Source organism: Solea senegalensis, linkage group LG13, assembly GCF_019176455.1.
Source record: "Solea senegalensis isolate Sse05_10M linkage group LG13, IFAPA_SoseM_1, whole genome shotgun sequence".
NCBI lineage: Eukaryota > Metazoa > Chordata > Actinopteri > Pleuronectiformes > Soleidae > Solea > Solea senegalensis.
In genome coordinates this window covers 14145074-14170884 of record NC_058033.1, presented here as the reverse complement: position 1 = coordinate 14170884, position 25811 = coordinate 14145074, and the positions used below count along the sequence as shown (strand labels likewise).

General features: G+C 40.7%; 3 protein-coding genes across 5 annotated transcripts; 1 reads left to right on the top strand and 2 right to left on the bottom strand.

The window, feature by feature from the left end:
* Positions 1–1252: 1252 nt before the first annotated feature.
* On the bottom strand, positions 1253–15536 carry akap10 (A kinase (PRKA) anchor protein 10). 2 transcript variants are annotated; one of them, XM_044042836.1, is made up of 15 exons: positions 15308–15536; positions 13011–13058; positions 12030–12215; positions 9448–9939; positions 8913–9011; positions 8729–8813; positions 8219–8342; positions 7462–7598; positions 5905–6049; positions 5091–5258; positions 4740–4849; positions 4168–4250; positions 3854–3906; positions 3584–3676; positions 1253–3496 (listed from the first exon to the last, which is right to left on the bottom strand). In XM_044042836.1, exons 1-15 carry the CDS (start codon positions 15327–15329, stop codon positions 3491–3493), a joined length of 1851 nt encoding a protein of 616 aa, XP_043898771.1. In that variant the 5' UTR covers positions 15330–15536; the 3' UTR covers positions 1253–3490. The 2 variants fall into 2 exon arrangements, with proteins under 2 accessions (XP_043898771.1, XP_043898772.1); XM_044042837.1 differs by lacking the exon at positions 1253–3496 and having other exon boundaries at positions 3578–3676.
* A 755-nt stretch (positions 15537–16291) lies between these two features.
* lg13h11orf54 (linkage group 13 C11orf54 homolog) lies at positions 16292–19858 on the bottom strand. Its single transcript, XM_044041540.1, has 8 exons — positions 19657–19858; positions 19474–19572; positions 19078–19151; positions 18882–18983; positions 18553–18729; positions 18089–18238; positions 16817–16933; positions 16292–16673 (listed from the first exon to the last, which is right to left on the bottom strand). Exons 1-8 carry the CDS (start codon positions 19721–19723, stop codon positions 16500–16502), a joined length of 960 nt encoding a protein of 319 aa, XP_043897475.1. The 5' UTR covers positions 19724–19858; the 3' UTR covers positions 16292–16499.
* Positions 19859–20322: 464 nt separating this feature from the next.
* LOC122779333 (ABC transporter F family member 4-like) lies at positions 20323–24767 on the top strand. 2 transcript variants are annotated; one of them, XM_044041539.1, is made up of 6 exons: positions 20323–20785; positions 21382–21661; positions 21748–21875; positions 22778–22817; positions 22901–23998; positions 24245–24767. In XM_044041539.1, exons 1-6 carry the CDS (start codon positions 20586–20588, stop codon positions 24569–24571), a joined length of 2073 nt encoding a protein of 690 aa, XP_043897474.1. In that variant the 5' UTR covers positions 20323–20585; the 3' UTR covers positions 24572–24767. The 2 variants fall into 2 exon arrangements, with proteins under 2 accessions (XP_043897474.1, XP_043897473.1); XM_044041538.1 differs by having other exon boundaries at positions 20325–20785; positions 22901–24767.
* The last annotated feature ends 1044 nt before the right edge of the window (positions 24768–25811 follow it).

The following is a 25811-nucleotide window of genomic DNA, read 5'->3' as shown; positions in this document are numbered from 1 at the left end:
AGGTTAAATCGTCCCTTTTTTCCACTATGGAAAAATCATTTTGTATTCAGCAAATGGCAAACAAATTGAACAATGCACTACAATGCAAAAATATACCACTAAATTCAGTTTTAAGACATAATTCTATAAATAAAACAACTCAATCTGAATAGGAAGTCTATGTCTAACAGGATTTATTGTTGTTGTAATGTAAAATGCAACTGGATGACTGTGAGCGTTCACACGTTGATCCACTGTTTGTTTCACATTACCTTTATTGTGAAGGTGAAACAGCGGTTTCCGGTACGTTGTGCGTATTCTTGTCTTCTTAACTTGGTGCACCCAAGCGCCTGTGACCAAGCGGGTGTCAGACCAAATGCACCATGAACTCACTTAAAGTACGTTATGTTCAATAAATAAACGAGGAATATATATAAAAAATGTATTAATTATTAAATTAATGTATTGACATAAATTACATTTTTAAACTCAATTAAATAAGCTAAAAAAAATGACTCAAGATGAGAATCAAATGTGTGATAACATTTAAGTCATCTATCTAACTGTTTTAACTGTATTAACAACATCTCAGCTAATCAGAGCTCAGTACTTGAGGCTGCTCTGTAGTGAGGTGGGCGTTGCCTCAGCACGTGGATGCAGCGTGGCTATGTCAAATGTTTAACACTAATATCTTCAGGAGCAGGGTCAGTCATCAGTCATCATCTAATCGCTTTATCCTCCACCAGAGGGTCGCGGGGGGTGCATTATGTATAAATGCCACACTATTACTGACATTCTGTTTTTTTTTTTAAAGAAATGCTGAGAAAGCATATCATATAATAGTCAGTACCGACGGGTGACAAACAGCAGGAGGTGACCTCAAGACTTTAAAATGCTTTATAGTGGGGAAAAAAAAAACTGAAACTGAAACCAAGGTGACTGTATCTATATGTATTTTATGAGAGTAATCCTACTGACTCATTCTTGTGTCAGATATAACAAACGGAGTCATTAGGGTCTCCTGATTTACCCTCACATAGTATTACAGCCAACATCGCCCCCTCATGGTCAGAGGTAATAATTGTCCCACACCTGCAGCTGGTGGAACTAAGTATTGAAGTGGAAACACTTCAATACTGCTAATAAAAGTTGTTAAAGCTGAATTTATCCTCCTTTCAAACATACATTTTCTGTAACAATAAAAGGCTGCAGTTGGCTGAAAATGCAATATGAAATACAAACATGGACAGACAAAACATTTCATTATATATGTATTTAAATCAAACACAATTTAAATATATTATAGATTACATACACATACATGTCAGAGAACATTAGTGGTACATAGTACCAAGAGTCTTTTCTGGTTCTTTGCCACATCTTGGAAAGGCTAAACAGAAATTAAAAAAAAGGTTTTATTAATTGAACTTTGATCGCCATAAAAAGGACTCCCGTTGATATATGGGGCAAACCAGAAATGTAGAAACATTTAAGGACATGGAGTTTGAAGTTTTCCAAAACAAAATGGAGCACTTCATTTCATTAGGGAGTATTTCTTCTATAATCTGAGAAGGTGCCAGAAGGTTACCGTGGGGGGGTCATCGAGCCCAAGAACTGGATCGGAAACCACTTCTGTTTCATAGTTCACAGACGTTCTACAGTACGTACAGTTAAAGGTGCAGTAAGCAGGTTTGATCAATTATTCCAGGATAACACAGTGTTTCCCATACACTGACCAATGCGTGAAGGGCTGCCACAAATTGATTGACTGATTTTTTTCTCAACACAATTTAAAAACACAATTTATCAGTCAGCTCTCGTTCTCCCTCACACATACAAACAGATTTCCTCCTCTCCACACACAGCCTGTATCGAAACACAAAAAAACGCGAAGAAGCGGGATATTTGGCACAGAGAAGACAGTGCCAGAGCGTCTCGGTTTGCAAGTTAGGAAAATTGCATTAGCTTGCTAGCACCCTTCTCTACTGGATTATCTCCCTCCCTGTTCATTATCTAACCAGTGAAGAACCGTCGCCATCTTGTGAGTGTGTGCTTGCTCACTACTACAACGCTGATATACACCTGCGCTCAACCGTCACCCCAAATCCGAAGTACATCAAGGAATCTGAGAGAGAGAGAACAGAGGATCTGACCAAATCACAGAGCCTGTCAGAGAGAAAAGCGCCTACTCTGCATACAGTTCACGTTGATGGAATGATTATTACTCCAGCACCAACAAAAACCGACAACAGTACAAAGAAACCTTTAAAAAAAAGAAAGAAAAAAGTCTAAAAGAGTCGGACTGTAACGCAAATCTGATGTCTGACAATATCAGCAGAGAGTTTCAAAGATATAGAGATTCCCTCAGGTCTCTCTGGAGCTCCCCCTATAGTTTAGGAGTTTTTACGACACCATCCAAAACATTCATCCATCCATTGTCTAGCAAATATAAGCTGTGGAGACCATGTCCATGCTGTCGGCATCCGTTTTGCATGCTTCGGTGTTTTTCAAGCCAGTCCACTATTTACTTGTGTGTGCCCTCGCATGGTGAGAATAGCAGGTACCTGGATAGACTGTACGTGTGTGGGTAGTGACGTAAAGCAATAAATGTTTTGCGCAACCTCCTGATTAGGAGGACTCCGGGACGGCGGCCCTGATCTTGCAAGGTTGGTTTTCCGCTTACAGACACTTTACAAGACATTTAACCATCACAATGACTCCGAAGCTGTTAAATTAGGGCAAAAATACTGCATAGTTCCGCTTTTAAATTAGTGCTGCAATCCTAAAACGTGAGAATCTTAACGCCCGGGTGAACCTAAACAATCAATTATTTTTCCCAGCAAACCTGCCGACTGCAGCTTTAACAGCCAAGGTAACACAGCTCACACGAGGGAGCACCAGCAGCAGCAAAAACCACTCCATGCAGGTGGAGGAGAAGCGTATGTAAAAGTTGTACAACCCCCTCCTGAACTGATACTTAACCAGTCGTCCCTTACGACAACCGTTCATCTAAAAACAAGGAATGCTTATAAAAAAAGGTGTGAGCAGGTGTGGCATCAGGGAGCGAGGGAAATTCAGTCTTTGTTTTTTTTTCATCCTCCATAGGTCCGAGATGAGACACTGTACAAACACTACGTCTACAGCAGCGCGGTGAGCGTCCCGATGGAGATGCTGCTTCTTTCTTCCAGCTTTGTGTTGAACGTCTCCATCGTGAGGAGGGACTTCCTTCAGTCTGGTGCTTTATTCCTGACTACACGTGTACCTTTATAGTGTTATTATGGAGTTTTGAACTTCAAGTTGTCCATCAGCCCAATCACTCACTCAAGCTCTCAACCACATACACATGTTGGCGTGGAGACTTGGTGTTCAGGGAGGTGATGATAAGAGAAAGCCTTGTTTGTTCTCAAAATGATGCAGTTCGTTACCAGGTGAACCCTGTGCGAGGTTTGTCACTGTCCTGGCTGATGCTAGCAGGGAGTGAGTGACGTTTTTATTTGGATCATCTGCAGGGTCATAACTGCACACAGACAAAAGAGGGTTGGACTGTGGTCAATAAACGCATCACCACACACAAGCAAGAATACCGAAAACAAGCTTTTCATACCTTGGTGGATTTGCCAGGGCTGTCGTGATGCGACTGGTGGACAACGTCGTTGACGATCATCTTGGCAATCTGCCACGCCATCTCTTCCTGTGCCTGGAGTCACAGCTTAATCAATAACTTTGACTTAACAAAGACTTGTTTGTTTGTTTTTTTTGTCTTTAATAAATCATACATCCTAAAGTGACGTCACAAAGTGAATTTGAATGCATTTCCCTTGAGAGCCTCAAAGCGCTGAATCATTTATGATTATTTAACATTTTACAGCCTCACCTCATCGGAGTTGCCTTGAACCCATTTCTTCATTGCTTGAGAAAACATGGAGCCTGAAAGAGAGACGAGCAACATCAGCAAGCGGAGACTAGTGACTAGATGACAGGTTTCTCATCAGCGCAAATGTCTGGTAAGCTAAGAATCAGCTGTAAGGAGAGTGGAGGCAGCCACAGAGGAAGTTTATATTCACTGGCACAAAGTAGGTGTGAGGAGGACAGAGATTAAATATGACAGAGTGAGGGCAAAAATACAATGAGAACATGGAGACAGATGGAGATAGAATTGAGAGAGAGAGAAGAGTGAGTGTGTCCTGCCTTTGGATTTCTTCACATCGGGCTCTGGCTCTGCCTCCCTGATAAACTGGCCGAGCTCATTCACCTTCCCAAACGTCATCTTCCTGTGCAGACAAAAGGAGAGGAAGACGATTGAAGACAGCAGACAGAGCAAATGGGACAAAGCTGAGCCTCAGGCATGCACATGCGCGCGTGCGCGTGCGCGATGTTTGGTGTTGGACGCAGCTATCAGAAGTTAGCAGAGCAGTGTCGGTCATGGCCGATAACGGAGCCAGAATTGATAAAAACAAAGATAGATACAGGCATGCAGCAGCCAAAGGAACAATATTACATATTACAACAACAATGAAAGGCTCAACTGTGAAAGATAATTTTTGGGGTGTCATCTAAAATACAGATTTAACTGTGTATTTATACAAATCTGAAGCAGAACCCATCATGTTTTCTATTGACCTGATGTTTTACATTAATTTCTTTTCATTCAGACTACCACTAGTTTTCATTCGACTACTACATGAGCCTAAAATCACAAGAAAACTTAAGGGGGAATTGTATTCAGCCCTTTGGAAGCAAAGGAGAAACACAAGGCTCACCCAGCATATGGTCGCTGGTACAAGGACTCAGGGTCCAGGCTGGCGACGTCCACGGTGATCGCCTCATCAAAGTTCTTCAGGATTTTGATCACTGCCTTTCTTGCACCTTGCTGTAGTGACGACACCATAAGTGGAACATTTAGCAACATCTCATATAACTTCCCTTTTTCTTTTTTTTTTTCGATGAAGACAACTGAACAACGGGAATGACTAGAAACCCTTGGCATTAACAGAAAGACTTCTTCATTACTGACGTAATGAGGTGGAGCCATTTTAAATGTCAACAGATAGGGGGGAAAATCCCCACAGGGGCTAAAGATGTGAGTTAAAGGTGGTGGGGGGGGGGCTCACCTGAGTCTGAGAGCCCTCACTGGCATTTGAACTTGAGCGGTCGTTGTCCGCGGGCCCGCTCTGACCTGGAGTGTTGACATTCACAAATTCATCCGCCCGCACTGAGTTGATGAGGTCACTCAGGTATTTGTAGTAAAGGTTGCTAGACAGGAAGCCTGGCATGTACACCTGAGTGAATGTAAAACAGGGTAATGAGCTGCCTGATATATTTCAGTTACAAGAGGTTTACTACGAAGCTTTACAGTGTCAAGCTTCTGTTTCATTCATGTAATGCAGGTGCATTTGTCAGTAGTGTAACGGGACAATTAGTCAGTGACTTGCAACATAAAAACTTGAGGAGGAGCCTATTAAACACATTAAACATTTGATTTTAAAAACATGATGACACAAGCAGGTGCTTTAGAAAGTCCGGTGTGTAAGAATTAGTGACATCTAATGGTGAGACCACAGACTGCAACAAAGTGAGGACTCTGAACCACAGTGGCCTTTGCATATCAGAAAATATGTAAAACATATTTCTCTGTCATTTCCTCCAGTTTGTGCATCAGTTTCTGTGGGAGGAGCCAGATTCTGTGGGTATTCATTTTAGTAGTAAGCCTCCATGAAACAAGGCCCTTGCCTAAAGACCATTTAATTGGTTTATTCTAAGGCTACATAAATCAGATGATATTTGTCTCAAAGTAACCATATACTTGAAAACTGGCAACGAAACTACCAGGCTGCAGATTTCTACGTCCTATAGTGCTCCATTCCTCTTTTCTTAAACAAGCACAGTTTGCAGAGGCATTGTCGGGTGGCTATCAGGGAATCTGACCTTCTCCATGGTTGTCCAGGCCTGTCTGAGTGGAGTGTTGAAACAGTCGGGGAGAGGCCCGCCCTCTCTGCAGATATTTGACTCTATTTCCATCCGCACAGAATCGCCAAAGCCTAGAGGGTTAGTAGCTTGGAGTGAAAAATACCTGGAGAGGAAACAACCAAAATCAGCACCTGTTTTATTTACCTATACATTTTAATGCACTGCCCAAATAAAAACCAATACAACAGAAGACAAAATGAAGAAGAAAAGGACAGATGATGTTGTGTCCCAGGAGATGCCCCAAAGACATCAGAAAAAGACAGCAAAAGTGTGAAAATTGACTTTTAATTAGAACAAAGACACAATTTAAGGCCTGGGGATTAAAATAAAGAGCGATCAAATGACAAAGCAGTGTTTGCCACATACTCCCGACTACCTTGAAACCTACCACCTGCTACTACTGCTATTAACTGACTATTTTTATGATGAATTAATCTGTCAATTAGATTCTCGATTCATTTTCAGAAATGAAAAACAATGAAATGAAATTGAGCAATCACCGCTGCAGCCCCAGTGAGTGCAGGCGACACAAAGCTTTCCACGCCAACACAATAACAAATCAGGGGTTTTAAAGACTGCAGTCAAATGCTCAAATAAAAATAGGGACATCTGATTTTTACACTCTCTGATCAATATGTTAAATACAAAAAAGACAGGTCAGTGTACCATGATTACATGATCCTTTACTTCAAGTATTGTGTGCCCTCATCAACTCGTTCTCCAGACCATAATATGTTAATAAAAAAACAAGTTATAATGACCTGTCCTTTGGGTTGGGTCAACTGGCTCAGTTTACTCTTGGTTTCCCTAACCAGTTACAGGTACATTCATGTTTAAAAGCAACAAAGCACATTAACAATACAGGAAGTAAATATATCATCACATAACTGGTATATAAGAGGAAAATCGTTCAAACATAAGTAGTATATAGTATGTATGAGCTGTATTACATATATATTGTGTATACTCAGTAAAGTGAAAGGTTATATTTGCTGCTTTTTGTGTGATGAACTATTATAAGTCATTGAGGTAGATAATTAAGTTTAAAGCAATACAAGACCGTTCCTGCTGCCGAAGCAGAATAGGAGCTAATTAGCAGTGTGCAGACTATTTTGCTGATGATGGAAGTAGCGTTAAAGCAGCAGCACTATCAAGAATCTTATATATAAAAAAGTATCAAATAAATAATGGTGTAATTAAACTGCAGCTACTGTATACACTGCACATGGTAGAAGCTACCAAATATGTTTTAGTTTATTTGATAAGGAAAGCTAAATGTTAACGAACATCAGGAGTAAAATACAAGATGTGAAGATGCCCGCATTATCAGCAAGAATGCTAATTTACATCCATAATCCTGAGGCCGGAAACAATTAATAATACTGAAAAAAAAGGATAATAACTAAAATGTGCTTACAGTCCTAGTTTGCCTTAAGCAAATCAAATCAAGCCCACTCTTTTCATTAAAAAAGAACAACTGAATGAGAGTGAGAAGCAGCGGTCAAAAACACCTACTTGTCATAGAGAATCATGGCGTCATTTTGAGCCTCCTGACCATCGTACTGGCCCCTTTTAGCAGCGAGCTGATTCTGGAAGTTGTCTGCCGCCAGCCAGAACTGCAGTATATTCATCGCCTCTTCCTTTTCCATGTACTGCAGGGAGGGAGATACAAAGCACGGGATAACTGACATGTTCACACGTGCAGGTTTGCGACATCGTTGCGTCACGATTAACTGAATGTCCTGTGCACATGATGACAGAAATTCTCCCACTGAAGTCTCTTATCTGCTAAACTTTGTGTATGGAGGGCTGGACATCATGTTCGTACTCACTTTTGTGTGACATGGATGGTTAACGGCAGAATTCTTTTATGTTTTTTTATGTTTTGCTGTCATGTGTTTATCAGTGCTATGTTGCTGCTAGAACTGATTGTGGAAACAAGAAGAGAGGTCATGTCTGCAGCTAGTGATGCTACTTTCTTTCTGCAACAAAATGGCACGAACAAACACTTGATGGTGATTGTCACCCACCATGTGGTGTATTGCAATAGTCCTTTAAGATATTTTTGTGAAAACATCTGCTGAGGGCAACAAAACAACTTAGGGAGACATCATCATACTCAAATACTGTCCTGTAAATAGCTGAACAGACTCTGTGTGTCAAATGTCACCGTCATGACTCACCGTTAACAACATCAGTGTGGCTATGTGTTTGCGATAAAACATTATGTAATGTAATAAATGATGTGCCGTGAACCACTGAGCCCACTCACCTCTGAGAAGTAGAAGAGAGCTGACTCAGAAAACAAGATGTCAGCGAGGAACACCGAGCCACTCGTTAACACTTCTATCTGGTATTTACAGAAATGATGGCTCCGCAGGAATTCACTAAAGTGCCTGGAAATCAAAGCGCAAATGGAAGATGAGTGCAGCTGCTACTGTGGATATCAGGATGGTAAAAGGCCAAAAAGAAAATAAGTCACACTTTGAATTTCGAGTCATGGTGGTGGGGAGACTTTCATGCAGAGTTTTTAATTTACGCTTTTGCAAAAAGTTTCACTCAATTGATAAAAGTGAGAAGGAAGAAACTTTAAATTAACTGAGAGCACGATGGGAAACAGATGCAGAAAAACGGTGACTTTCTGCGCACACTGCGGCAAAATATAATGTTGTACAAGAAAGTATACAACATGAGAGTCTCACTTGGAATTTTGAAAAATATTGTGTGACAGCGGATGAATCGAGTACGAGAATGTGCTTTTCAAGAAAATGAAGAGACTCACTGCTGCTCCAAGATGGCGAAGACGACCGATTGTGCAATGACAAAGCAGTTCGGGTCCACCATGCCGTCCTCTCCACAGATCTTTGCTGCAGTGTTAGAACGGGGATATCGCTTAAGACATGGTAAACAAGTTTGATTTGTCTTTCAGAAACTCCACATACATAGTGGCAGCATTCGTATCTTACCAACTATGTCGTTTCTGATCTGTTCTGTGAAGGGAATCGGCCTCACAGCATCTGGGGAGATGTACTTGGTGAAGATGGTGACTGCGTCTTTCTCTATACCTGAAACACGCAGAAGCAAATAGCATGATTAGCCAGTGATGCTTTAGGTGATGCCCACTCTACAGTATAGTTCAGTCCCTTTTAAAATATTGTAGAAAAACCACAACAAGGTGGCAAGCTGTGGACAGTCAGACAAACAAAATTATTTAAAATATCATGGAAATGTGACATTTATTTTAGGGCAATTTCTAAACATAAATACACAATTTCCTATCATTCCAACTGAACCTTTATTGCCCCAGTAATAATTAAAAACATTTAAAAGTACATCTCTGCACAGCTGTTCCACCTTTTGGTTGAACAACCAGACAACAGAAAGTTGTCTTTCATAATAATGTCCCTTTGTTTTAGAAAAGATGTCCTAATCACGTTCAGCATTTACAAATATCCATGGATTATGAGACACATAAAAGGGGATTATTTAAAGATGACTCACTTTTCATGAGTTTGTCAGAGAGGTCTCGCAGGGTGCTGTTAGACTGCACCTTACAGGGAGTCCCTGTCCTGGAGTTTGCCTGCCTGCTGGGTGTTTCTGCTCGAGGAGTGCCTGGTCTCAAGCCCGTGTCTGTGCCTGAGAACTCCTGCCGCTCTGTCGGCACCCAGGAACCTTCGCTGCTACTGTCCCGCGAGAGAGTGTTGGGTGTGTGTGGGGCTGTTGCTTGGTGTTCTAAACCATCTGGCAAGGTGGGGACGGGCTCAGCCAAGGAGCTGTGTTTGACAGAGTTTAGACTGTGTGCTCTGATTCGAGACCAGCTGGTGGAGCGGAAACTCTCAGCCTCCAGCCAGAACCGAACCATGTGGTCAGCACCCTGCAATTCCACGAAATGCATGTAGTGGGGCATTGCCACATTGTCTTGAAGGACCTGGTCCAACGTCTTGGATAAACGAGAGCGAGTTTCCTGTGGCAGATAGTTTACACTGGAATGACCTGAAACACACAAATACATACGTATAGGTTTTGCAAATGCCCACTACAGAGGTCATTTGATTTGCATTCAAGGAAAACACATGAAAAACTGTATCAAACGTGTAATTCTAATCTATACCACAAGCGAATAACTGGAAGATAAGAGGAATGCAATGTAAAAAGCCTGGGATATTTTATTAAACCTATGATGCTCCCATTTACATGATCTCAATTCAAAATAATTAACTTACTAAGAAGAAACTTATGAGTAAAACAATAATACTACAACTTTGTATAATGCATGTAATTGCCCTGCTCTTCTCATGGCAGTTAGATTCAACTGTACAATGGAGAGTGAATATAGTGTAGACATATAGCATAGCACTGCACTTTCTGCTATTTACAATTTTCAGCTGTCAAACTAGACAGAAGATAAAATGCAAAGCTGAAACGAGAAATGGAAGTTCAGCTCTCTCATTTGAACTGAAAATGTGGTGCTTGCCGAAGGCTGACGCGAGCAGAATTCAACCTCCGGAGTGTCTGTGAATTCCCTGCTCTCCGTCTGTGTAAAGGTGGCCTTAGACTATGCAATTTCACAGATGATTAAATCCAAACAAACTTTTCAGAATCAAACATCAGCATCTGTGTCCAGTCCGTCCCGTCATTCATGTGAATATGAAGTGGTCAGCACTGATCAACCTTTGACAGTTTACAAACTCCAGCCACATCTAAACACTTAAAATTTTGAATTTTGTAGGGATGCCATATTGATTTATTTTAAAATAAATGAATATCTTGTCTGCAAACACAAATACATCCACATGCAGAGAAAACCGGAGTGCGCTCACTGATTTCAAACATGACACTGGAATAGTCAGAGCAAGTGGGTGGAGTTTTTGTGGTGTTTTGTTTGCTCTATGAAAACAACACCGTGTCATTCATGCTGCCACTTCATATTCCTTCAAGGTCCAGTGTGTAGGAGGTGCTATTTTCAACAAATTATTATACTAGCACCCATAAGTATGTTTGTATACGTGTATAACTGTTCGTTTTCATAACCTCAGGATAATCCTTTTATACGCACTTTAGGCCAAAGCCTTACTTTATGGTAGCCAAAGTATTTCTTCAGCAGCCTGAATGGACAAACCAGCCAGAGCATGCATTGTTTAAAAACGGAAGCTCACCACGCAAACAAACAAGAACGGCTCCACCTAGATAAACCTGATGCATAAACCAATGAAGGAGGAGGAGGTAGAAACGGTGGGGAGAGGGGAGAGAGAAGTGAAAGAGTGTTTTACATCCTTTCTGGAATGTGAGGGCCACTGTAGTTCCCTGGCATGCTTAGAAAAAAGGACGGGTGGAGTCCTCCGTTTGTCGCAATACGCCGTTTCACTGTTAGATGAATTGTTACACACTGGACTTTTAAGGTGATATAGTCAATGCCACCATGAACATTACAATGAAAGCTGTTATTATCAAAACAACCACGTGTTAAACTGCAATAGCTGCCGACAAGCTAATAATTAAAGTAAATTGCCTTCCCTGCATTGAATCATCAATCATCACTTTTTTTCTTTCTCTAATTAGAATTATCACTGGCACTTAGTGTATCTCTGTCAGACGCTGTTGGTCCAGGCAGCAGCACAGGTTCCACCACCTCGTCTGACTCACAGCTGCTATTCTCTGGACAACTTGCTCGTACAGTTCCTGTCTGTGCTGTTGCTCAACATTTCAGCAATGCATACGTAAGAGGGCATCCAGTATCCACGCAGAGAATTCAAGTTTAGTGCCTTACTGGTGAAAGGGAGGAGCATCTTTCCTCGCCGAGTGACAACAAGATTGTAAGGCTGATGTCACTTAAAATTTCAGTCAAAACAAGGCTGTCTAACAATGACACTGTATCTCTCATCTATGTCTCAAGTCCATCATGAAAAGTAACTGAATAATCCCTTTAAGCTCATGATGTATTTGTTCATACTTAATATCTTAATAAGTCTCTATATCTAAAACAAAAACTTCTTGTTACTAATCTACCATATTTATATGATGGTGGGTTTGATTGGTCTTTTGAAAGTTATTTAAAAACTGAGCACAAAGAAAATGAGCTGTACCCAAATCTCCAAAGTGTGCGGCCTCCATGTGGCTTGGCTGTTTCTTGAGGATGGCGGTGCGACCTCGGGCGAAGGAGTCCATGTTGGCAGAGATGGCGTTGATTGCCACATGGCTGGGCCCTGCAGCTTCCTGGATGGCATGGTGGTTCCGAAGTCCTAATGAAGGAGAGTGAGGGTTGGCTGGAGCTGGGAGTGGAAGACGGAGGACAACAAAAAGAAAACAAGTGGTGCATTAATATTACATTTTGTGACTCCATTTCGCGAAGGTTTTAGAAAGAGCCACAGATTAATGCACAGAAGCCTCTGGGTGTGTGAGCTTGCTGGGACAACGGACTGGTTAGTGTTTGTTTGATAGTGCATGCGTTTCACTTCGAAGCTTGAGGTCACAGTTTTGGTCCTTGTGACCATGTAAACAGCAGTGATTAAACATACTAAGAGTCATCTTATGTAAATAGCTATTTGAAGTTGTGTCAGCATTGATCTGATTAAATATCAGTGAAAAAGAAAAATTTATAATGTGATTCAATTGAAAACCTGTAAAGTTCAAAAAAATGCTTCATTAAGCACAGATGGTAAAACAGGTTGGTTTTTGTTCTTAATGGGGCAGAATATTTATAATACAGTTGGAGCATTATGTTTTTAAAATGGCTGGTTATGGCAAAGTGGTAAATATATCAGCATGAATGTGTTGTTAACAGTGTACTGGTTATTACGTTAAAATTACTATACTGAACCGGTATGGGTCGATACTCTAGGTTGTCGGTATCTGACCAGGAAAAAGTGGTATCGAGCCATCCTTATTCCTCATGAAAGTTAGTATACAGATGCAAAAACATGTGTGACAAATCAAAGGCCAAGAGAAAAAAAACAAACTGATAATATTTTGTGTAATCAATGTATTAGTTCTCAAAACCAAGCATTTTCAATTCAACAGGATCGTGTGACACTTTAATAAGCTCAGTGAAGTAAGTGTGAACTCACCTCTATTGACTTTAGAATCTGTAACTCTCTCAGGTTCTTTGCTTTTGGCTGTAAGAAGAAAAAGGAGAGCAGAACTGTAACTGGAGAAGCACACAAACATATTCATCACAATATGGGGCGAGATGAATGAGCAAAAAGAAAAAAAAAACTTGGATGGGACTGACTGAGGGGTAAGGTGATGCAGTGAAATAGCAACAGTGAAAATAAATAGGGAGACTGTTCTGACATGTAAAAGCCCTCTCAGTCCTGCCAAATGAGAGGAACCGAGAGTGCTTTGATACGAGACGTCAGCATTCACTCCTCTTGAAGGTTACGACTTAATGACCATCTGTGGAAAAAGTATGCAATGACACCAAATCTAAGCTCTGTGGCTGGAGGCAAGCACTCATCAGTTCAACTCATTCAAGTCTACAGATTATTTATCTGTCAAGCCAAGTATCAATTTCAGACATGGACAGAAAGGCCCGAGTATAAATGGTAAAAAAGAGGCTTTTTAGAGACATTTTGAACAGAGCTGTTTGTAAACACATCAGTCAGGAATCAGAAGCTCTTTGTCAAAGAAAATAGCTGTCATCTCTAAATGCTCTCAGCTCCAAAAACCTTTGCTGTAATAAACTGAGGCATTGTACAAAAAAAGGTGTCTTTGAGTGCTAAATAAATATTCATCAAGTGGCTGGCTGAAAAGCATGTTAGGGTCCGACAGATACAGACGACAACACTTTAAATGCATCACCGGAAACCAATCTCTTCCTGTGTGTCATCCCATTTGAGAGCATTGTTACAGCAATCTCTTGTATTTCCTCATTTTGGGGCCCTGCTGTGTCAGCTGTTTTTCACCATTGTAATAAAAGAGGAGAAACAAATAACCCCACTCTCTCTGTATAAGTGCAGACTGGTTTTCTGGGGAAGCAGTGTTCAGATTAATCACTGCTTCTCCATTATATAACCATTATATTTGTGTAATTTTTAAAGCAACTGAATATACTGCTTCTTAAAAACATAGAGCAGCGAATATTACATGAGAATAGAGAATAGACATGTGGTGATTCTTATTCTAGTACACTTCATCCACCAATAAATCCTTCCTTCACAAATAATGTGTTGATTCAGTCTTTATTACACTGCATCAGCTGAAGTGTGATCCTATAAAGAGGCAACTGAGAGAAACACAGAGAGCTCACAGGGTTATGGAGTTGTAGCAGTTCAGAACAGAATCAAAGACTTCAGAGTTTTTAAAATGATAAACGATTCCTGTGAAACTATTTCAGTAGTAGTGTAAAACGTGCATGAGTTTCAATTTTGAAAGTCAAACTATTGAAAGAACTGATAAGTTGAAATTGTTTACATTTGCACTTGCTCACTATGTACATGCCCCTGCATAACTGCTACATTTCTGGCATTTCAAACAGCGCTAGAATGTAAAAGTAATTAAGGTCGATAATTTCAAGTAAAATTTGTTTTGTTCTTATTTCTTTTTTCCTTTATTTCCTCTTCAATATATGTTGATATTCTGGAATGGCTCATAAGGTCATTCCATTTTTGGTCAGAACTGGTTTGAACTGGCGTCCAAAATTAGCTTTAAAAATATTACAACTAGTGTTCCTAGTAATGTATAACCAGATAAATCCATATTATTCATTATAATTTGTTCATGCCAACTGTGATGTCCCTCTACTGAGCTTTATCACTGACCACTATTGCTAACGTTAGCCGCATCATTGGCAGATTAAAGTTCATCAACGTGGACTTTAGACATTTAACTACTGGACCATTAACGACTCTATTTCATAAATGGAGGGTTTGAGAGAGTTGTGTCTGACTTCTTGCTCGTTAAATGTCTTTGATGGTGCACAAAACTGGAGCTACCTTGACGAGCAGCCACATCACAGCTCCGACACCTGTGTTGACTAGCCAAGAGGACAGTCAACTGTGAGACGCCATTATTTTATTTAAGTACAGTGTGTTTATAGTCTGTTGTTGACAGTGACAGTGCCTATTAGTAGATTTACTGCCGCCCGGGATAACACGTAGCGTATTTAAGGTAGGAAGGGAGAGAGAGGCCACGGCTAAGCTAACCGTGTCAGTGCACAGAGCAGCAGCAGCAGCAGGAGGAGGAGGAGGAAAGCACACTTCGCCACACGCACACACACCACCGTCTGCTCTTGGCTGCTTCACATACAGCCGTAGTCTTGACCACAGTGGTCAAGTGTTATAAAGAGCACTGAAGCGGACCGGGTAAGCTACCAGCCGCCGTTGGTGTTGGCGCTGCAGCTTACACTGGAAAGCTTGTTCCTCACCTTTCCTCTTGAAAAACGACATGACGGCTTTCGCGCTCTGGACGTTTCCTCAGCTCACTGACACCGTCCCGTGGATTCACGGCTCCCTTCATTCAAATGCACCTGTTCCTTACACGCCCACGGTGGAAACGGTTTTATATCGCAGTCCCGCTGTCAAATCCCAATTTTCCCCAAATCCAAGCGCAGGTCCACGGCCATATTGTCAATAAATGTCTCACTTCCGGGCTAGTGCGGCAGCAGCATTGTGGGAAATTGTGTGTTACCAGCTGTGGTCGCAGGAGTGCGCTGTTTCTGAAAGGACATGGAGGAGAATCCTACAAAGAGCGTGATTATTCTTTAACATTTTATGCTATTACATTGCTGCTACTGATTTATTGTTTTTAGCTTAATCATACAGCTGACTGAACACATCTTGATGATGATGATTGCATTAGTGCATTAGTTTCAGAAACATGAGTGTATGAAGTGTCCATAAAATCCATAAAATATAGTGTTGGTTTTTCCATAAAGGTACAATTTAAGCCTTATTTTTCTACATGTAACTCCATAGATTAAATCAACTATTTTACATCTGGTAAACAGGAGTGCAAGCATCCATATACTGAGCTCTGTTGCTATGCACAGCTCAGGTTTGAAAGTACCCGACACCAGTGTTAACATTTTGCTATTATGAAACTGCACTTAAACCTCCCAGTCAGGCTTCATGAAGTAAAAGCAGAATATTAAACAAAACTGTAATTCTGTAATTCAACTGTTAATCCAGTCATTTGTAAATTGTTGCACCCGTGGATCAGTAATAATGCTGTAACTCAAAAAGTACTTCATAAAGTAACAGAAAACAACAGTGTGTGTGGTCCATCCATAGGCTGGGCATCTGTGTGTCAAAATCACACATATACTATCTATTTACTGGGAACAAATGTTGACTTTGACTACAAAATGTGACGTGAACAAACAGCAAAGATGAATAAATTGGACTCAAGGGAATATTTATGATGTTTTATTTTCATGAAATGCAATTATTTTCTTTCAAAGAACTGTGGGACATTTTGGAGAAATATTTCAGAGAAATTATTTAAACAGAACTACTTCTAAATAACAATTTTACAATGCAGATAGATTAAAAGACAGACAGACTTTTAGGGGGAAAAAGAAATTTAAATCATTTCATATGATTAAGTCATTAATTGTTTCAGTCTCGTCCAACTCCATGAGTCTCTTTGGGTCTGTCAATACGATAGACGAACTCTGCTGGCACAAAGTAGCCCAAGTACTCCACACTGTCGGGGGTTGTGTCTATGTAGTAGTGGCCACCTTCTCCATGGTGACTGAAGCAGTGTGTGTGCTCCACGCGGAGGTCCAAACCCTGGATCCACACCAAATAAAAGAAAACAACGTTTACTAAACAGCCCACGTTGCAGATGCGTATCCGACAGGTGCTTAAAAAAACAAAAAGCCATTTTGTTTCGTGTGACTTATTGCAATGTAACAAGAGTTCACTTCACTCACAGGATCTCTGGAAACCAGCACTGACAGGCAGATCAGTGGAGCGCTGACCTCAAAGTGCTTAAGCCAGCTGTTGACCTCATCATCTGTGTTGAGTGGGCAGACTGAGAACTCCCTTGGCTACCGATAAAACACAAAAAAATGAATAATATCATGTTCACACTGTATGTTTCAGTATCAGTACAATCGGTAAAGACTGTACTGTAGAGTCAGCAGCGTGAGCTACACCTATGTTGGGTTACTAAATGGTCTGTATACTATACTATGTATATCATACCACACTTTTCTAGTCTTGATGACCCTTCAATGTCAACCTAGACAATCTGATGAAATGGTTTCATCAGATTCACCAACTATATAAACACACCTGAGCAAAAAGTACTAAAACATGTTTAATCAGATTGAATTTGTGGAATTGGGAAATACATTACAGTTCAAAGTTCGCTTTTCTAAACAAAAGTAAAATAAAAACGGTATATTTTGTGACTTCTGCACAATTATTGCTACTTTATTTGCTACTAAAAATGTGACATAAAATTAATCAGAACTTAAGACAAAACACACATTTTTTAGCCTGAATATGTGACCTATAAACACACATCCCCAGGATGTCCATATAGGGAGTTGTGCATTATTCCCACAGCATCAAAGCTCTACTCACATGGATGCAACATAACATTAGTTTTCATCATTAGAAAAGAGAAATAAGAGATCAGAAGTGTGAAAAAAAAAAAAAATGGAAAAACTTGAACATGGATCAGAGGATGTCAGCTGAGGGGGCGGTCTCTAAAATGCATCCTGCGGACAAATTCCATTCATGCATGCACAGGAATGTGGCAACATGTGGTTTCATACCATCTCCAAATGTGTGGTTTCTGTGTGCGGATCTGGATTGGGAACATTCAGACCTGTATGTGTGTGAAGGTTCTCAGTCACCTCCCATCCAAGAGTTAGCTCAAGCTTGCCTACAGCTAACGGCAGAAGAAATTCTGTACTTGCAATCTGCAATCTGGACTTGATCGGTTCACCCAGATCAGATGTTAATACCAGGTCAAAGGCTTTAAATGTTGTCTTTTATAAAAGTGTTATCATTCTACAGTTACTTCTTCTGTAGTTAGCTGTATGCGACTGGACTTTCTAGAGTTGTCAGAGTCAGTGTTTCATGTTTTATTTCATTCACCCTACAAACTGTGCTTTATGATGACACTTCTGATGTGTTTGCACTTCTTTTAACCTCTTTGAAATAGAGGAAAGTCATTAATATCCATTATTTACCATGATGTGGATTTTAGCTTTCCCTTTCTGGATGATGAATGTGCCACCGAGAGCCAGGCTTTTATCGGGGTAGTGGCTTTCAAGAGTCTTCCTCAAGGCTGTTACGATACTGTGGCCTCCTGTTCTCTTCTTGGCCCGCACCTCTATGACCTGTGGAGGCACATGAGTGAGGAAAACTTTGCAAAGTCAGCTTTGATAATCACTTTCTTTTTGTTAATATGTATTCTTTTGAATGTTCACAGCACGCATGTGTGGTGTCGGGGCTAAAGGTCATAGACAACTGGGTTATTAACTTGGTTGGTCATTGTTCTTTAAAGTTTAAATACAACCAAACAGTTCATCATTGGCCAAAAAGCTGAGATAATGATGACACCGCGTTTCTCAAGAAACTGCACTGCACACATCATGCCTCATTCTCTGAGGCCAAAAGCTACAGATCTAGTGTGTTCGGGTAAGACTAATACCTTTCCAGATTTCCCTTCACATGCATACAGATTGGCCAACAGACCAAAGCTGCAGTCAGAGAATTTCTCGCTGTATTTTTCTTGCAGACACTGGCCATCAGCCGGATTGATGGAGGCCATGTAACTGCTGTCCACTGCAGGCCTTCCCTCCGCCTCTGTGAGAACCTGAGGCATCAGCTGTAGATCAGAAGAGAAGTTCAAATTTTCACTGCACAATGTGTCAGAGGTTACGATGACAACATGGCACAACACTGCAATGATTTATTGATGCCAAAATGTTGCTTTTAACAGCATGAAAGAAACGAGTTTTAGTGTTGAAGGTGAATAACCTCTGCATTCATTCCAACAATCCTGGAGGGAGCAGCTCCTGCTCCGAGGATGAAAGCTCCTGGCAGCTCCAGCTCTTTAGATATAGTGTTCATGTTGTATTCCTGGGAGGAGAAGGTGTATCTACAGGTGAATTCATACTATCGCATTGCAGTATTTGTCGATAGTGCATTAATGTGCAGAGGAAAAAATAGTTACCTTGTGCTTCTGAACTAAAGGAATGAGGTACGGTACACCACCCACATCAGTGATTCTAGGACTTCCACATAAGCCTTCAAAAGTGGCATTAAAGGGTTAATTCAGTGTTTGTGGCATACAGTTAAGTGCTGACTGTGCTGTTTGTACCAGGAAACATTCACAGACCCCTGCTCTCAATGAAAACATGGCTGCCAGCAGGGACAAAGGGGAAAAATGATAATTTGCCTCTCAAATCAGATCTGTGCTTGTTTGAGACTATAATATTTGTGATATGTTATTTATCACACAATTAAAGAGAGATTTGATTTCTTCTAGCATTTGTGTTTGAGGTGTGTAATGTCTAAATGTGTGGAAGTGGTGGGATATGAATGGAGTGTGCCTGTAGTGTGCCCATACCTTGAACAGGAAAGTGGAATGGTTCTTTAGTGAGATCTGGACAGTCCACAACACTGACCTGAACTTCTGCAAAGTTGTCTTCCAGTCCTGCTTGCAATACTGAAAGCAACAAAAACACGCCACCACCACTACTGCTTTTATGTTTTATTAACCTGCATTTGCCTATTTGGCTGAAGTCCTTACCAGTTCGCAGTTCCTGCAGGTCTGGAATTAACAGCTGAGCTTTCTCGGTTTTGCTGATGTCTGCCATATCTGTGCTTCAGGGGTGAATGCACCCACAGACTGTTTACAGAGAGTTTGATAAAGCGGGCACGACAGTATGGTTAAAGTACAACCAAAGAGTAATGAATAGCAAGATAGTTCACATCCCAGCACATGATTCCTCGTCACGAACGAGTACTTAACTGCGTGCATGTGTAATATTGTAATAAGTCCGTGATATTTTTTTATATTTTTACAATATTTTACTTTTCTGTAAATAGACAATCTATTTCCACGTTATTAATCTGCAACTTTTGTTACATCAATAAAATATATTGTAAAGAGCAGTGTGTGAGAGACATGTGCTGTGGCTGCAAAGAGTTACTAAATAAATCTAGCCGGGAACGGCGAAAGAGAGAACACGTCTCCTCGTCACTTGAGAGTGTTACAATATCAATAAAATGTACATTAATATTTTAGGTGTATATTAAACATATTTGTAAAAAATATATCAATCCAAGTACACATATGTACAGATAATGTTTGATTATATGTCAGGTTCAATTATGTGGAGGACTGGGAATCAGTGCAGGAGAAAGCGGAAGTTAAAACAGGGTAATCTCTTGTTTCTGTTTGTTTGCTATCCCGTTTCCGGTGATTGGTCACATGACTTTACGTCACATACCACTTCCTGGTTGTTTTGAGACCGCACATGTGTATGTTGTGTTTTTGTTTGCGTAGTCGCGGTTAGCGACTTCATGTACGTTATTAACGATAATGTGTAGCAAATATAACCATTATGCGTCAACAACAGACATGTAATGTGAGAGAATACGTAATTCGAGCAACTATTTCGTTGGAGCCTCCGGGAGTGTTCGCATTCATATTCTGTCTGTTTGTTTCGCTTCACTATGGCTACAGCGCGTACATTTTTGAATTGCTCTCAGTCAAATGGAATTGCTGAAGTTTCATCAGCAAAGTCACCCCACGTTGTCTCGGAAAACGTGACTATGGAGTACATTCAGGAAATATCGCAGTATCGCGAGTCTTCGGCGAGACAGAGCAAACAGGATGAAGTGTCGAATAATAAGAGCCCAGATGATGCTGGAATGTAAGAATTTCATGTCTCTGTCATGATGTGCTATAGTTTATAGATTAGCTTGAATCAAAGAATCTGTAGTCAAATCATGGCAACCGCTGACATATCCCATAATACTCAATTTTAATCTGTGTTTAATTCTGTGTCTGCATTGTTCGTTTTTTGTGGTGTTTATAGAGCATGATTACATTTGCTCTTTTCTTCTTTCTTTCTTTTTAGAGCTGTAGCGATTACTAATAAAAATGTACAATATATAATTAAATAAGTAAAAAAGCTTTTTAATTATAAAACCTTTTATAGGTTAATAATTGTGGTTTGTGGACAAAGCAAGACATTTGAGAACGTAGATAATTTTGTAATTTTTGAAATACTGCTTTTGACTATTTTTATTGACCTATTAATTGAGAAAATAATTGACAGATTAATCAATTAGTTGTAGTGGTATGCTTTTTTATGGTGCAGAAGGGGCAGAAGATGGTATGAGAGCCTCTGTTAACAAGGTGTTTAGATGTGAGTGGTATGATAATGTGATGAACCAGCTCCTGCTGTGACAGCAGCCTGAAAAGGCCCCCCACACTGACGCTGCATATGTGTGATTCCGTCCCTAGAGACTCTGGAGACGACCTGTTCATAACTCAAAAGCCAGTACCTGAGCCTGTGAGGCCAAGAAGACAACGTTCTTGCAACCTGAGGTCTCCCAGAGACGGAGAGGAGGATGAAAGTGATTCTTCATCGTCCTCTTCCAACAGTAAATCTTACAAGAAGAGGAGTAAAATAAAGAGAGTTACACTGCCAAAGTACAGCTTTCCCTTCCTCCCACAGAGGAATAGGTCAAAGAATCCTCAGTTTACTAGGCAGCTTACTAACAGGCAGAACATAACCCTTCATGTAAGGACCAAATTTCCTGGCTGTAGTTTACCTTTAGCAAATGTCACTGTTATTTTGTGGTGATGTCTTTTCTTTTCTTTTTGCAGACTTTTTCAATGGGAGGCTTCTTTAAATGTGTCAGAGAGCTGTGGCAGGACTATGACAAAGGAGATGATGTGCCGTCATCTTTACCTACAATGGACATGGATGGGGAGTACATATCGCCATTGTCAGAGTAAGTTAAAGGGATAGTTCAGGGTCGTTATGGTTCGCTGTTAGTATGGCTTCCAGTGGGGAAACAAGGAAACAAGGCTCACTTTGTATATGTTATATAATGTGCTGAGTAATGTATTTAAATTGGCTTGAAAGGATCCCACACTCTTTAAATCCATAGAGATCCATACTAATGTTCAAGGTAACAGACTTTAGGGGTGGCGGTGGGGGGTTGATACAGTGAAATAACGCTGCTTTTGAATGCCGAAATGATATCACATTTGAAACACAAAATATTGGTTATGTTTAGGATATACTTTTTTTCACTGAAACGTTAAATAGTTTGTGGATTAGCATAAAAAGGTCAATTGATGTTTCAGTCCATTCGATGGTGCCAAGTGCTCACTCTCAGTAGAGCTGTTGTGTGAGTATATCTCAATGTAGGATTTAACAAATACTTATCGTTTTAATATCGTATAGTGACTTATAATATCGTGATCATTTTGTATCGTGGTGTCTCGTGGCGAATCTCGTTTGAAATGTCAGAGTTTAAGAGGGAAATATTTGTAACTACTAATTAGCAAGTGTGTCTTTCTTGTTTGTCTTTTTATTTATTACATTATGTATAATTGTCACTAATGGATTGATGCGTTGACTCAAAATGTCCCATAAAGCATATAGTGCTCCGAGAAATTAAACAAGACAACAATTCCCATGATCCCACACTACCTCCTGACGTCATCAAACTAGGCCTTTTATTATTGTTTGATTGTGTGACCCCTAGTAGCAGAAATCATGATTTTTCTTTTATATAGTTTTCATACAAAGCATCTTGACTTTCTTTAACCTACACGAAAAGGTGCTATCTGTAAAATGTCAGGTAAAATGTATTTATTGACAGTAAACACCTATTTTTGTTAACAGAGAAGAAGAAAGGTCAGAAAGTGTGGACATCAAAGTGGTGGTAAGTTTCTTGTTGAAACCAAAGCAAAAATGGATCTCACTTTTTATATTTTCTGAACTTTTTTTGCACCTGTCATTTAACAGGAAAGGAAAAGATTTGTTGCAGCATCAAAAGCAAAGGGCACAAAGGGCATCACACAGAAAAGCAACAGGAGCGTCAAGGGACAGAGAGGGAAAAGCAATAATGACGGACGAGGAATGTCACTTGGAAGACAAAGGAAAACAGGACAAAAAACACAGGCTGAGGAATCCACATTAAAGGATAAGGTCCTGTTTTCAGATACCGAGAGCTCTGATGATGGTGGTCCTTCTCGTGGCGCTCAGGCTGAAAAGAGGACCAGTCACACAAGTATCCAGGCCCAAACTGAACCACCACGGACAGAGAGACGTCTCACCAGAGCAAACAAGAGGTTGGCTGAAAGACAAGAAAGGGAAGATGAGCTTCGTCACGGCAGTGGTGCTACAGTTAGTGAACTACTGGAGCTACAGAAAAGTCCAAGGTATGGCACACTAAATGGCTCAGAAGTATCTCTGAATGTAACAGAGCCACAAGCAGGTGTTTCCCACACAGATGATCTATCCCAGACAGGACAAGCAGAAGAACAATCTGAAAGCCAAAGCCTTCTTCTTCGAAGTTTCCCACGTGAGATTACTAATGATATTATGTACAGTGAAATGCGAGGAGAGGAGAAGAATAAATCAAAAAGAGATCATGAACATGTAGAAGAAACATGCAGCCAGAGTCGGGAAGAGCCAGAGGGTCTTCCCACTGCAAGATCTGTCAACATGTCGGAGGAGAATCCTCTGGCAACACAGATCAGTGATGAGATGGAGATTAATGACGAAAACGGGAGAGAGAAACTGGTGTCCCTCTCTGATGATGACGCTGTGAGACACACTCCTGATACAAAACAAGAAAAAAGGAAGAGAAAAAAGAAAAAAAGGACAGCAGATCATCTAGGGCAGGAGGAGGATGGAAACGTGGAATCTGATGTGAGATTGGAAAAGGACTCTCTGAGTTTATTGACAAGTATTGAGGCAAACGGTGGCAAAAAGAAGAAGAAGGAAAAGAGGCAATATAGTGAGGATGACAATAGTGTTGAGCCGCAACAATCCGGCACAGTTTTAGAGCCTCTAAATGACGACGCTGACACACCGAGGAAAAAGAAGAAGAAGAAAAAGGATAAAGAAGAGGAGATTGTAATTGTAGACGAAGGTGAAGAAGACGCACAACTGAGTGTGATGGAGTTGGAAAATATTGAATCTTCTCAGGAAAGATTGGCGAGTACTTGTGAAACGAAAAGAAAAAAGCACAAAAAGAAGCGGCATACTCCTCCTGATGATGTTATAGTGGAACCTGAAAATCGCGAAGCTCCGTCTCATGACACAACCTTGGAAGAAAGCACAGCGCAGTCAGTGAACAAGAAGAAAAAGAAAAAAAGGGAAAACCTCTCAGAGGATGAAGCTGTTTCTTGCACGACTGACCAAAAGGAAAAGGTTGATGATGCTGATAATACACTGACAATAACGGAAGGGCCTGACATTGAGTATGCTGAACTGGTGTCTAAGACAAAGAAGAAGAAGAAGAAGAAGAAAAGTGACAAATCTTGCAGAAATGTCACAGAAGACACCGTGACACAAAGCGACGGTTCTGTGTCTGCACGGAAAAAGAAAAAGAGGAGGACCTCTTCCTTCCTCGATGCTGATGCAGAGGAAAAAGATGCTCAGACACATGGGGAACAAAGAATCTCCTGATTCAAAATCTGTTGCCGCTCCCGTCGTCTGTGGTGTGGGAAAGCTCAGTGTCAGCACGAGTGCTGTTGAGACTGAATCAGCAGAAAGAGCTGGAAGTTCAGAAGAATCTCATGTTGTGGTCAGGAAAAAGAAAAAGAAGAATGTGGCAAAAACTGTCGTTAGGTGTGTGATGAGGAAATAAAGTTGGAGAAACAAAGTTGATTGTTGAAGCGCCGTTTATTGAGAGAGTCAAGATGAACAACAGCTCAGAGGCACAAAGAAAGTTGACGTAGTTTTCGAGCTGGCTCCTGCGTCATGAGCTTATCTGTGGGAAAGATGGTCTTGGGTCCCCGGAACAGGCAGGAATGGTCAGATCAGTATGGGCATTGCTCAGTTTGCTGTAAGTGTTTTCCATGATATTTAAGAGGAGGAAAGATCCTGAGCAGGACTTTCAGATCTTGATGTGGACACCGATGGCCCATCTTAATGCTGTATACACACAAACACTCCCTCAGTCAGGTCCAATAGCATTGCTTGACGTGCTTGTTTTCAGATGAAAGGCACAACACAAGTAGTGTTGTATTGTGTCTGTTCATGATGACCAAAAATTCTAACATCAGCAACAGAAATCACCAGCAGTTATGCAGATTTAATGTGCATTATCTTGTTTTGTATCAAAGCATGTTTGTTTTTTTTACTCACCCAGTTCTCAACCTTTTTGGTGTTGAAAATTAATTCTAGACCAAATCAACATAATGATTCAAGCTAAACATGGGGCACATGGACATGGAAACTGACTCTTTCTCTAATGTTATGCAGTTAAAATCAGTGTCACTTTATGTATAATACTAAGAGAAAACTCTTAGTGCACAAGTCTCGACAATTTTTCATATCAGGCTGTATGTGTGAACACAAATGTCTGCAGCAGTCGCCCCTGACACTCTGAGTTGATTTCACAAGCAGCTCCCTCATCTAATCTCTGGATAATGTCCGACTGCGTGAGTTTGCATGAGAATGCAGGAGGAGAAACTCCAGATAATCCACAGCGAGCGAATGTGTCCTGCCTACTGCATCTTTAAATCAGGTTCCACCCCCTCACCGGGATCCAGCAGAGATTATCCTGCTGTTGTGAACATGTCTCACCCAGACAGTCACCTGCAGTGTTTGTCATGAATGATCGGTAAAACATCAGATAATGTCCCATCACAAATGATGCCTGTCTTCCTGTTTACGGTGTTTGATTTCCAGATGGTGATAATTA

Bases quoted from the DNA above. Each gene is read 5' to 3' on its own strand.
- akap10 (XM_044042836.1), bottom strand. From the start codon at position 15,329: ATGTCGTTTTTCAAGAGGAAAG. The intron at 4,850-5,090 runs GTGAGCCCCCCC...TCGTCACTACAG, and splicing joins GTGAGGGCTCTCAGACTCAG to CAAGGTGCAAGAAAGGCAGT. The intron at 3,907-4,167 runs GCAGGACACACT...TCTCTCTTTCAG, and splicing joins CGATGTGAAGAAATCCAAAG to GCTCCATGTTTTCTCAAGCA.
- lg13h11orf54 (XM_044041540.1), bottom strand. From the start codon at position 19,723: ATGGCAGACATCAGCAAAACCGAGAAAGCTCAGCTGTTAATTCCAGAC. The intron at 19,573-19,656 runs GTAAGGACTTCA...TGTTGCTTTCAG, and splicing joins CCTGCAGGAACTGCGAACTG to TATTGCAAGCAGGACTGGAA. The intron at 19,152-19,473 runs GTATGGGCACAC...CCACTTTTGAAG, and splicing joins ATTCCACTTTCCTGTTCAAG to GCTTATGTGGAAGTCCTAGA.
- LOC122779333 (XM_044041538.1), top strand. From the start codon at position 20,586: ATGGCTACAGCGCGTACATTTTTGAATTGCTCTCAGTCAAATGGAATT. The intron at 20,786-21,381 runs GTAAGAATTTCA...TTCCGTCCCTAG, and splicing joins AGCCCAGATGATGCTGGAAT to AGACTCTGGAGACGACCTGT. The intron at 22,818-22,900 runs GTAAGTTTCTTG...GTCATTTAACAG, and splicing joins GTGTGGACATCAAAGTGGTG to GAAAGGAAAAGATTTGTTGC.